At 39.2% G+C, this 11743-nt stretch overlaps 1 protein-coding gene across 1 annotated transcript; it reads left to right on the plus strand.

The window, feature by feature from the left end:
- Window positions 1-1584: 1584 nt before the first annotated feature.
- Window positions 1585-10096, plus strand: scn1bb (sodium channel, voltage-gated, type I, beta b). The gene is made up of 6 exons (XM_085345941.1): window positions 1585-1633; window positions 1719-1885; window positions 4150-4387; window positions 5949-6090; window positions 8403-8477; window positions 10060-10096. Exons 1-5 carry the CDS (start codon window positions 1585-1587, stop codon window positions 8470-8472), a joined length of 666 nt encoding a protein of 221 aa, XP_085202067.1. The 3' UTR covers window positions 8473-8477; window positions 10060-10096.
- Window positions 10097-11743: the final 1647 nt, after the last annotated feature.

The following is an 11743-nucleotide window of genomic DNA, read 5'->3' on the forward strand; positions in this document are numbered from 1 at the left end:
TAAGTTTACACAAATATCTAATGGTAAAACTCAATGTGTAATAAACACTGGGAAATACATTAAAATAATTTCACGAAAAATTCCTTCACTGTAGCCTACTGTAATTTTAACTGGATTTTTTGAGTCACCTCCCATTAGCGCCCCCTATAAAACAAGAAGTCCAGAAAGTGGAAGCTCTCTGATGCCCTGTATGAATCAACATGGAGTTAAATTAAAGGGCCATCTCGCCCTGTTCTCGTTTTCTTATTTATCATTTTCCATTTAATTTGCTTCCAACGCACACCGGGATCCCTGCAGCAGGTTTGAGGCAGGGTTAAATGAGCATCAGTTTAAAAAACCGTACAGAAGAGGCTCAAACAGCTGTCACATGCAGCACCTGCCCTGTCTCACACACGCTTGGCTGTTTTTACCGCAGTGCATCTGCAGCAACAGCCTCTCAACAGAGGTGCCGCTGTGGCGCAGGAAAAAACACCGTTAACTGAGCACTGGACGGATTTATTTGAGGGTTGTGTGTGTGTTTTTTTTAATTGCGTGTCTGGCTTATATGCCTGCGTGTTCGCTCACGCAGTTTGACCTGCAATGCCAACGCGAACGAAACATCTTTTCTCCGAGCACGGGGTCATTAGATAGCTGAAATTATACAAAAAAAATATATAGCTGCCATCACAGGAGAGGACAGTATTTTTCTATATTTTTTCCAGGAGAGACGACTCTGCTCGAGGAGAGGAGGCCTGATCAGGACAGTGGCTCTGATTTCATTGATCCGATTAAGGATAATTACCATTAGACCATTAGACTGGTCTCTATTAAATACTGGTAGCGTGTACCCTGTAAAAGGTAGCCATTTGTTTCCTGCCGTAGAGCATGCAAATTGATTATAAATGCACTGGCATGTAAATGTATTGTTGACGTTTATTCAGTAGCTGGCATGTTGCACTCTTGAACACATTCATTTTAACCTCGTAAGCGTCTATACTCTCTGTAATTTTCCAACATTTAGAGCGGAGCATGCCCCAGGGAGGTCTACTGATTGCTCTCTGCATCTCATATTAAAAGGACCTCAGGAAAAAAAAAATCATAACCTCAGGGTGCGGATCTGGGGAGCACTGTGAGTTAACAGATATCTGGATCGTTTCATAAGCTATTTGATTATTGATAGCAGAAAAGGTCACCGCGTGGATGCGGGAGGCCAGTGGGTGTGTAAATTGGGGGAACTGTCTCAAAAGGAGCAATAATTTGTGGCAATAAATTCTGCAACCAGAATTCTGGAAACTGTTGCCGGCTTGAGCCAAAGACCTGAGTGGTTCCACGGGACATTACATTTACGCGTATACGGTTTGCACTTTACAATGCATGTTTAGCTGCTAGTTGTCACCAACACATGACATCAGCCTGCACTTAAAAAAAAAAACAATACAGATAAGCTTCCTGAAATCTACAAGAAAACATTTGCAAATATCCATCCTGCTATTGCAAACTCGGAGGTGCTCAGTGCGTGAGTGTCACTAGGCTCCGTGAAAGCTTCAAGAACCATTTTAGGGTTGTACTTTTTGAGGCCCCTCCTTCGATAAAACATCTGGAGTTATGGCACTACTACGTTTTCTGCTATTTTCCTTCCTCTGCACGCTGTTTGGTGAGTGGGCGGGATTCCTGGCAGTGTTTTGCTATGACACCTTGTTAACCCAGGCTGATGACATCTCTTCTTTTCTTGTAAACAGTGTACCAGTGTCACGGGGCCTGTGCAGAGGTGGACTCGGACACTGAAGCTGTAGCAGGCAAGGGTTTTAAACTGGGCTGCATCTCCTGCAAAAGAAGGAGTGAGGTGAGAGGTGAAGCCAGCGTCGAATGGTACTTCAGGCCAAAAGGGGAGGCTGACTTTTTTCTGGTGAGTGTTTCCATGAAGTGGGATTTATGGCCCTGCAGATCTGGGTTTCCCCCCATCTTTTAAAAAAAAAACAAAACATTTATTAGAAGAAGGAACAAAGTATAGAAGTAACTTGCTGCTTTATTTATATAAAATAAACACTGTTCAATATATTTTCAGGGGAGACGACAGTAGGAATATGATTGTGGAACTGCATTCGTTTTCAGTTTAGAAACTTACATTTGTGAATCTGAAATTTGGCACAGAATTAAAAAAAATCAGATTAATCTGAAATTCACAAGAGTTTGCGTTATTGTCTTGATGGAGTCCAAATAAAATATCTTTCCAAACCAATCGGGAATCACTTACATAAACGTAAACATGCTGTTTCAGTAGGCAGGAGTAGAGGTAAAGCTAAAATAACTGAAAGACAAACTCATGTAAGATTACATAATGTCAGGTTTGAGTCTTTTTAAGGACACTTTCGGTAGGATAAAACCAGTGGAGCACTTTAAAGGATGCTTCTTTCACCTTGTTAATAAAGTAGAAGAAAATAACTGCAAAAGCCAGAGCTTCTTCCAGTTACTATCACACAAAACGATTTCAGTACATTTGAAGGAGAAGCAATATCCTTCAGGAAAAGAGCTCTCATTTCCTAATTGCAGTTTTGATGATGGAGATTAAAACAAATTTTAGTCTTCCAAGATCCTCACTGTGCATCGCTGAACTGGATGACATACACGTCAACAAGTGGGCCGGTGTTGCACCAAAAAGATTTCTGATGTTTCTGATGTATGTATGTGTAATAGCTCCTCGTGTTGGTAAATTAACTGGATTTATGAAGAGGTTATCTATAAAATAATACCTAAATTCTAATCAACCCAATCCTTTTTGGCCAATTTAATAATATCTTTACAGAACTATGGTGCTATTTATGCTTGTTGCAATTTCTGCAAAATCCCTTGAAAAATACATTTATGTCAATGACACACAGCGAAGCCGCTACCTCTGCTGGACCTTAAATTCTGCTTTGTACACAACAAGCAGCACTGCTGACTATATGGGAGGTTTGGAGCAGGAAGTCTTAGTCATGCAAGCATCCATAAAATCAAACTTGTGGGCTACTTCTCTCAGGACTTGAGCTGTATGCACTTATATATAGTGCACACCAAAGCTCTCCTCCTTCCTGTCGCTCTCACTTACTCGCACATAGACACCTACAGTACGGTCCTCAGTCACATAATAGCACCCAGTGATGAGACCGTCATGAGCTTCAGATGGGAATCAATTGGAACATTTTACTCCACTGAAGTCATCAAAGTGTCAGAGAGAGCTCTGCTGACCTTGTGCTGGATTCTCTGTTTGATGCCGCAGTGCATGCTGTGTTAATGTAGCCGTGGATGTATTTCAGTATAGTAGTGTCTGAACGGTCGTTTTATAATTTACAAAAATATGCCTGAACAGTTTCAGGGGAAAGTGTGTTTCATATGGGGTGACTGGGGGTGTAGACAAATTTAAATCGGAGGCAACACATCCATCTACAATATGGTAACGAGGTATTTTCCTCTCACATGATATCCATTTGGAGCTGTCAAGTGTGTTTACTTAACCAATTAACTGAAAATCTAAAAAATGGAGTATGTTTTTTACTCATGAACCTGGACATATTTTTTTCATTGTTGCTTCCAATTTGAAATCAAACAATCAGGGTACAGCTGAAGTGTAGACTTTCTGCTCTAATTCAAGGGTTTAACAAACATTTAGCAATAAATGTTTACGAGTTACTGACAGTTTTTACACTAAATCCTTGATTTTCAAGAGATATGAAACACATTTCCAAAATAATAATAATAATAATAATACATCGTAGCCTAAATAACATAATAGCTCATTGGTGGATGTTCATATTAGACACCGCCAAAGTTTCAGCGTTTTTAAAAGTAACACCTGTGAGCCAAATGCTCTGTTTCTGACAGTTTCTTCTACCCTTGGCTCTGTGTGATGTCATGGAGTGCGTATATCCCAATAGAGTCATCTCAGACACCTGGTATTAGCTGTGAGAACAGAAGCTCCACCCACAACTGTTCCGATCTTCTGTTTAGGGGGGGACAGCCAATCAGAAATAAGTTCTCTTTAAGGGGGGAAACAAACTGAGCGGCTACACCAAGGCCCAGAATAACATAAATAATGAAAGATTAATTTTAACCGTCACTCATGCAAAGGTGTTGCATAAGAATATGTAACTGGTAATGAACACAACCTTAAATGATCTCTGTGTCGTCCAGATGTACACCTACAATGAGGATGGCCCCACCATTGAGAGTGACCAGTTTGAGGCTCGTGTCGACTGGAACGGAAGCAAAAGGAGCAGAGACATTCAAGATGCGTCCATATACCTGTTAAATGTCACCTTCAATGACTCGGGCACTTACCGGTGCTTTTTCAACCGCATCCTCTCCTACGAAAACTACGAGTACAATGACGTTGTCAGCAAAGTGGTGCACCTCAGTGTGGTGGGGAAAGGTACGACTTTATACAGGTCATTAGTATCTGAGCAAGTAGACTTAAAGACATCTGAAGACAGTTAACAAGAAAAAGCTAATTTATTGCTAAATGTTAAAATATATTATGCATATTGAAATAAGGTTGAAAAGTGTGGTTTGAGCAGTCAGATTTAGATTTTTTGAATTTTTTTGAATGAATTTATCTTACGTGTAAATGTGGCGATCAATGGTGGAGATGGCTGAGCATTTTCAGGCCTTAATTAGACTTAAGCAGACTCTGTCATTGCAGAAGCATTTCACAAACTGATTCACACTCACACAATACAGACCGTCACTCTTTTAAATCTCACTGTGAGTGCAGTGTGCATTCCTATTAACCTGGAGGTCCCTGAACAACAACGGAGCTTTAATATTATGAGAATGCAGCCTGCCTCCATTTTCAGAGGTTGAAGATTCTGGCACTGTCAATAAAGCAGCCTCCTAGTCTCTGTTATGATTAAAATGGAAGCAACATTCATTTTGTTTCACTTCTATTTCATCAGTGGCTGATATTTACTCTCTACAGTTTTCAATAGATGGAAGAAACATGTCTAATCGTGGATACTGACACGCTGCCAGTTCAGCAGCTTAGCTGAATTATTTAATGTTTCCTGATAAATGCATTACTATCAGGCAGCATAACAGTAAGCATATATAACTGTGCGCTCTTTGGTTCAGTCTCCCAGACACGGATCAAGTCTAGTCTTAGACTTTGTGGCTCAAGAGTTGGGAGTTCGCCTTGTAATCGGAAGGTTGCCGGTTCGAGCCCCGGCTTGGACAGTCTCGGTCGTTGTGTCCTTGGGCAAGACACTTCACCCGTTGCCTACTGGTGGTGGTCAGAGGGCCCGGTGGCGCCAGTGTCCGGCAGCCTCGCCTCTGTCAGTGCGCCCCAGGGTGGCTGTGGCTACAATGTAGCTTGCCATCACCAGTGTGTGTGAATGGGTGGATGACTGGATATGTAAAGCGCTTTGGGGTCCTTAGGGACTAGTAAAGCGCTATATAAATACAGGCCATTTACCATTTTGCGGCGATCTTAATTTAATTTCCCTTTGAATCTAGGACTAGGCTTTAAATACGTCTGGAAAACTGTCTCTTAACTGTAACTTTGGAACAAATTATGATTAATTAATAGATATTTTGCAAATATTTAGACTCTTAAGAGAGCTTTGCATAAACGAATGCCTGCAAATTGTAATGAACCGAAGCAATGTTGTGAAGTGGTCCAAAATTCCTCTGCAAGAACATGAGAGACTGTTAAAGTCATTTTATTATATATTATATATTTTGATTAAACTCAGTAGTGTCTCACAGGCAGACTGCACAATGTCACAAAAGTGATTCTTCTGCAAGAAAAACTAAGACTATTCAAGCACAGAATTCTTTATTTCGATGCGTGTGGCTCTTGTGGTTGAAAACAAAAGATTTTAGATAGAACAGATGTTTCCTCTTTAGGTTTTAGGTGGTTTCAGCTTTTTCTCGACCCCGTCAGGTCACCTTTGTTTTGTTTGTTTGTCTCGTCTTTCCTGGTTTCCTGTATGCAGCCACCAGAGGTACAGCTTCCATCGTGTCAGAGGTCATGATGTACGTGTCCATCATCGGCCTGCAGCTCTGGCTCCTCATAGAGATGATATACTGTTACAGAAAGATAGCAGCAGCTGGAGAAGAAGCATTACGAGAAGCGGCGTAAGTATTTTTCTCTTACACCTAAATGCATGCTGACTTAATGCATGTCAGAATCTTGTATATACAGTTGAGCCTTTTCATTTCAAGATTCAGCTTGAAAAGATATACAAGATGTGCTTATATGTTAAAGGCTTATAAAAGTGTTTCTGAGTGCAGTTATGAACTGGATGCAGATATGTTGGCCAATATTAGTTTGTAGCTCAAAATAAAATGAGTCACGCGTTGCTATTGTGGACCAAGATGTGTAATTAAGTCATTTTACAGTTGAAAAGGAAACAAACATATCTGAGACTCCTTATTTTCTGGCACTTATTGGCATGCATATTTGTAGATATTGATGAAAGACAAATTTGGGTTAAGGCCCGGTCACACCAGCATTATAAACTCACTCAGAGGTGCAAATGAAAGAAAATTTTAGGTCTCCAGCTGAAGGAAGTAAACACTGTGTGAGTGTAAGCTAGGGATTCCAGAATTTTGTGTCTGCAGGTTGGGTAAAAACATTTTAGGTGTTCCAATTAGGCAAAAATTAAATTAAAATAATTGTAGTTCACACTGACAGTCACCTCAAGGTGCTTTAAATGTCACAGATTTCAGGCCGAACCAAATACAGCTTTTAGAGATGGACTAATTAAACAGAAAAAAACCTAAAACATTATTGAGACAATGTGGAAAATTAAAGAAACAGAAACATGACATAAAGCTAAAGAGGGCAGCAGGGTTAGAGTGTAACTGAACAAAAAACTGATAGAAACTGAGGCATTAAATGGGCACAGGAAGCAATCAGGAAAAGTGGAAACACTAGATTAACAGGGCACAGCTGAAACTAATTAAGACAATAAGAAAGGAAATAATATTAATGATAATGTACAAGAGACCGAAAAGCAACAAAATAAAACAGGAAGTACCCAAATGGGGAAACCAAGGAAAAGAGAAACACTTGACAACAAAATTCAAGAAGACACCAGAGAGACCAGACCAAACCAAATCAAATCAAGTATAGGGGTATTCTAAACGTTGAAGAAAAACTGATTTCAAAAGTAAGAAGAACTAAAACACTAAATGAGAATCTTGAGATGAAATAGAACCTAGAAGTAATCAACACATCCGTTACATTTTTGCTATAATTACAAAAAACCTCAACGATAAACTAAGAAATCCTTACCGAAGGAAAAACCCAACAAAATCCACAGATTATGTTATTTTATTGCAAGGTAAAGACTGCACATCGTTATAGAGAGAACCCACAAAAAATCAGAGGATCCACTGTGAGTAAGAACTACCTTTTAACAAGAAGAACCTTCCGGCAGAACCAAGCTGTGGGAGGGCAGCAACCTGGCCTGAATGGTTGAGAGATGAGGGTAAAAGGAAGAAAGGAAAGGAAAGCAGAGAGAGACCACGAGCAGACACAAAGTATGGGAGGAAGTAGACAAAGGTTGCAGTAGTTGCATATAAGCACATCCAGGAGAGTGGGAAGAACTGCTCAGTGCCTCATGGGAAGTGTCCCAGCAGCCTGAAGCAGCATACCTAAGGGATCATTCAGTCACCTGATCCAGCCCTAACTATAAGCTTTATAAAATAAATGAGAGCATTCTTTGGAGTTGAGAGGGTATTTGTCTCCTGAATCCAAACAGGAGAAAATGACATCATAAAAAGGTGGATGTTAACCCAACCCAAACTCAACCCTAAATGCTCATTTTAACTCATGACCTGTTGCATGTTAAGAAGTTAACTTTCCTCGGTGTGCAAAAGGAGAAGAATCACAGAAGAGGGATATGGTTTGGCAGACTGCCAAAGAGACAAATTTATATGCAGAAATGATAAGAGATATGTGAAAGCAGTTGCGGTTTCCTTCTCATTGATACTTGTTTATTAGGTGTTATTTTGGCTTACAGTGTTTGACGTGAATGGTACTTTCCTCAAAAACAAATTTGGTGTGAGTCGGAAGTTGTGAAAAGTGTGTATTTCCCCATGAGTCATGTCATTGTTTATTGTCCTGCTATAATCACACCTATAATTTTAACTTTTGCCTTTGCCTGCTATATCATTGTTTCCTTTACTATAAGACTGTCGCTGTCTCCATCGTGTTTGTGTGCGTTCACTTGTGTGTCTTTGTCCCGTTCCCTCTTGTCGCCTTGTCGTGTTTTCATCCTGCCATCCTCCTCCCTAGTCAAAACCAAAACCTTCCTCCTGTAAGTCGAAAAGAAAATCAAACCTGTATCTTTTTATTTTTGCATTTTTTAACCCATGTCATTGTGATAAAAGAAAACATTGCAGATGATTACTGAAAATGATTTTCTTTTTTTCCTTTCCAGAAATGCTGAATATTTAGCGATAGCCTCGGAAAGTAAAGATAACTGTGCAGGGGTACAAGTCGGAGAATAGCACAGGTACGTTGTGATCATTTAATGAAAATGGATGTCATCTTTCCATAAAAGATACCTACTGTTACAATGTATTTTAGAATGATTAGAAACACTACATAAATGTCATTAAACCCTGTCAGCTGACCACTCCTAACCACGGCTTTGTTTCAAACATCATGTTTGATCTATGTAAACTGTGTCCCTGTAGCAACAATAACGACGTCAAGTATAAAATATAAAAGAAAAAATTGCTCTTTACTTATTATCTAGTCTAGCAATTTTCTGATTGTATTATTATGGTGAAAGTTTTGTTATTTCTAGACTGTGTACTTTTATTGAAAACATTATGTAAAGGTCATTAAGGGTCATTTTTGCACTTTTCTATGGATATAGCAAAATTGTTCTATGGATGTCCATGAAGCTAAGCTAGGCTATTAGGCTGCTAACTTAACATTTACTAGAAAGTGCAAAATAAACTTTGTAGATTTAAATACTGAGTTCTTGCACTAAAGTATATTTTTGAGGGAAATTAATGACAGGTTAGAAAGGTGGATCCCTTGAATTTCTGCTCAACTATATTTTTTCACAGCTAAAGTGTTAAAGTGGGCCCAGCTTTGCTAATTGTGTGATACAAATACTGTACCTTCAGTTAGGTGAAAATGTGTGGGTTTTAGACGTCAGACTAACACCCACACAATACATGTGTGTGCAAGGGGGGGGACACAGTTGGAGAGGTGAACATGCAAGGGGCAAAGGTAGTGAAAGTAGATGAATTTAAATACCTGGGCTCAACCATCCAAAGCAAAAGACAATGTACAAGAGAGATGAAGAAGCGAGTGTAGGCAGGATGAAGTGGGTGGAGGCAAGTGTTAGGGGTGATTTCTGGCAGAAGGATAGAAGCAAGAGTGAAAGAGAAAATGTACAAGATGGTAGTGAGACCTGCTGTGATGCATGTTTTGGAGATGGTGGTACTAACAAAAAGAAGATGCTAACATTTTCACTGGTAGTGACCAGAATAGACAGGATTAGAGACCACTGCATCAGAGGGACAGCTCAGGTAGGGCAGTTTGGAGCCAAAGTTAGAAAGGAAAGGCTGACATATGCAGAGGAGGGAAGGTGGATATATCTGACAAAGGATGTTGAAGATGCAAGTCAGGAAGAAAAGAGGAAGACTGCAGAGAAGATTCATGATGTAGTGAAGGAGGACATGCAGAGGGTTGTTGTGACAGAGGAGGAGATGGATGCAGATGATCTACCCCTAAGGACACGATAATAAACCTTTGTGAAATATTAGGAATTAAGTATTATTGGAGTCCAAAAGGCTACACCACCATGTACTCCAAACCTCATTACTAAATATAAAACTGATTTGTTTTCTCTAATAAAGTGTAAAAGCATTATTTATGGCACCATCTAACACAGATATGTTGTCACTGATTAGGTGTGCAAAGCTGAAACTAATGGAAAACAGCTGTGAGATCATTTTAATTATTTAAATGTGGCTGTAGAGGTTGGATTAGTTAGAGATAAACTGGATTTTCTACAAGCTCAGTCGCTTTGATTCTGCGCCAGCACTTCCATTTACGTGAGCCGTCTTTGTCCTCAGGCTTTCTTCATGGACTGAAAACATCCTTCCACTTAACGACCTGCACGATGACAACCTGAGGGAAAAACTCTTCGTCTCAAACCTCTATTTTACCTTCTTAACAAACCGAACAAAGGACAACACACTAGGAGAGCATGGTACCAGCACTGTATATAGTACCCTGTGCACAAAAAGCATGTTCTGCACTTATATGAGAAACCATTATGCATTAATGAACCACATTGTCTGAAGCATATACTGTACGTTCAGTATTTGTCTTTAAGTATATGTAGTCATGCATTTAATATGAGTGGTGTTGTGGAGAGTCCATGAGGCTAATTGTCCAAGAAAGCTTTTTTCTAAATCATCACCACATAATGTATAAAAAACACCATATGTGTAAGTGATTTCTAAAATAGAATGTGATGGGCTACAATAGACTGTATTTCTAAATTAACTGCTAGTTATAGATTCAGTCAATAATAAAGATGTATTAATAAAAATGGAGAAAACGTGGTTGAAAATTGTCGTGCTTGGATATTATGATTGATGATTATGATGAAGATTTCAAGTGAGGTCTGCTCAGCTCCAGCTCCATTTTTAATGTTCAAAACAACTTTTTTTTTTTATTCTTCTACTGGACCTGACTAATATGAGCGTCCACTTTTGTAACCATATTTAGAAACCAGTGATTTATTTTGAAAGTTACTGGTGCCAGGGGGAGCAGTGTAAGTAGTTCATAAACTGCTGATATACTGGAATTTTCCCCCACACAAACATCTCTTGGATTTGCAGTCTGAAAATTGTCCAAATAAGAGAAAATACCCAGTGAGCAGCAGTTCTCTGGCTGAAAACGCCTTGTTGATTCCAGTAGCAGCACACCACACTATATGACACTCACCTTTAAGAAAAACAAGATGAGGACAAATATAAAGCAGAGATGTGTTTCTGTTAGAGGAGTTAACCTGTGGAATAGTTATGACAGTGATTTAAAAAGGTGTAGTTCATTTTCCTTGTTTAAAAACATGTTTAAAAATAGAGTATTAGAAAAATATATATATCAAGAATGAAAAGAGCAAAAAGGAGAAAAAAAAAAAAACAACCTCTTGATTCTTTTGCTTTGATGTAGTTACTGTTATGGTTCAAAAATATTGGAGATGGACACCAGAGGAAAAACCCACAATAACAACACTGGTCCGGTCGGGTTGAGTCAAACGATGATTTAATGATCACACACGTGGGAGATGGACACTGTATGCAGACAGTCTCAGATCTCATCTCAAAAAACACATCATCATAGTTTTATGAAATCAGGGTATTAGAACGCCCCCTCATGCGTAGTGACAGGTGTAATACAATCAATGTTGACAATTTTATTTAACACAAAGAATAACATTGTCTCCTTCCCGAGGGCAGACGCTAACTGCCCCCCTTCTCCTGGAACCGTCTGTACCCTGCTGAGACACAACATGGCAACTACAAGGACTCTTTCATTTATTAAGACCATCAGTGTGTATTGCTCTAAATCAAGTATATAATATCTAAGGTGGAAAGTTTTTTTTTCTTTGTTTTTGTTTGTTTGTTTGTTTGTTTGGTTGGTTGGTTGGTTTTTGCTTTGTTTTATTATTTTCTTCAAGCCCTGTGTACAGGAGCTGCATACAAAAAGATATTTTGTGAAAAGGGTTGGAGTAATAAGCAAATGCTT

This window comes from Diplotaxodon limnothrissa, linkage group LG22, assembly GCF_057381915.1.
Source record: "Diplotaxodon limnothrissa isolate DT_005_m linkage group LG22, D_limnothrissa_male_GT1.1, whole genome shotgun sequence".
Taxonomy (NCBI): domain Eukaryota; kingdom Metazoa; phylum Chordata; class Actinopteri; order Cichliformes; family Cichlidae; genus Diplotaxodon; species Diplotaxodon limnothrissa.

What these genes read in the sequence shown, in the direction of transcription:
- scn1bb (XM_085345941.1), top strand. Translation starts at nt 1,585, where the DNA reads ATGGCACTACTACGTTTTCTGCTATTTTCCTTCCTCTGCACGCTGTTT. An exon ending in GGGAGGCTGACTTTTTTCTG is followed by an intron (nt 1,886 to 4,149) that starts GTGAGTGTTTCC and finishes TGTGTCGTCCAG; the next exon opens with ATGTACACCTACAATGAGGA. An exon ending in CCTCAGTGTGGTGGGGAAAG is followed by an intron (nt 4,388 to 5,948) that starts GTACGACTTTAT and finishes TCCTGTATGCAG; the next exon opens with CCACCAGAGGTACAGCTTCC.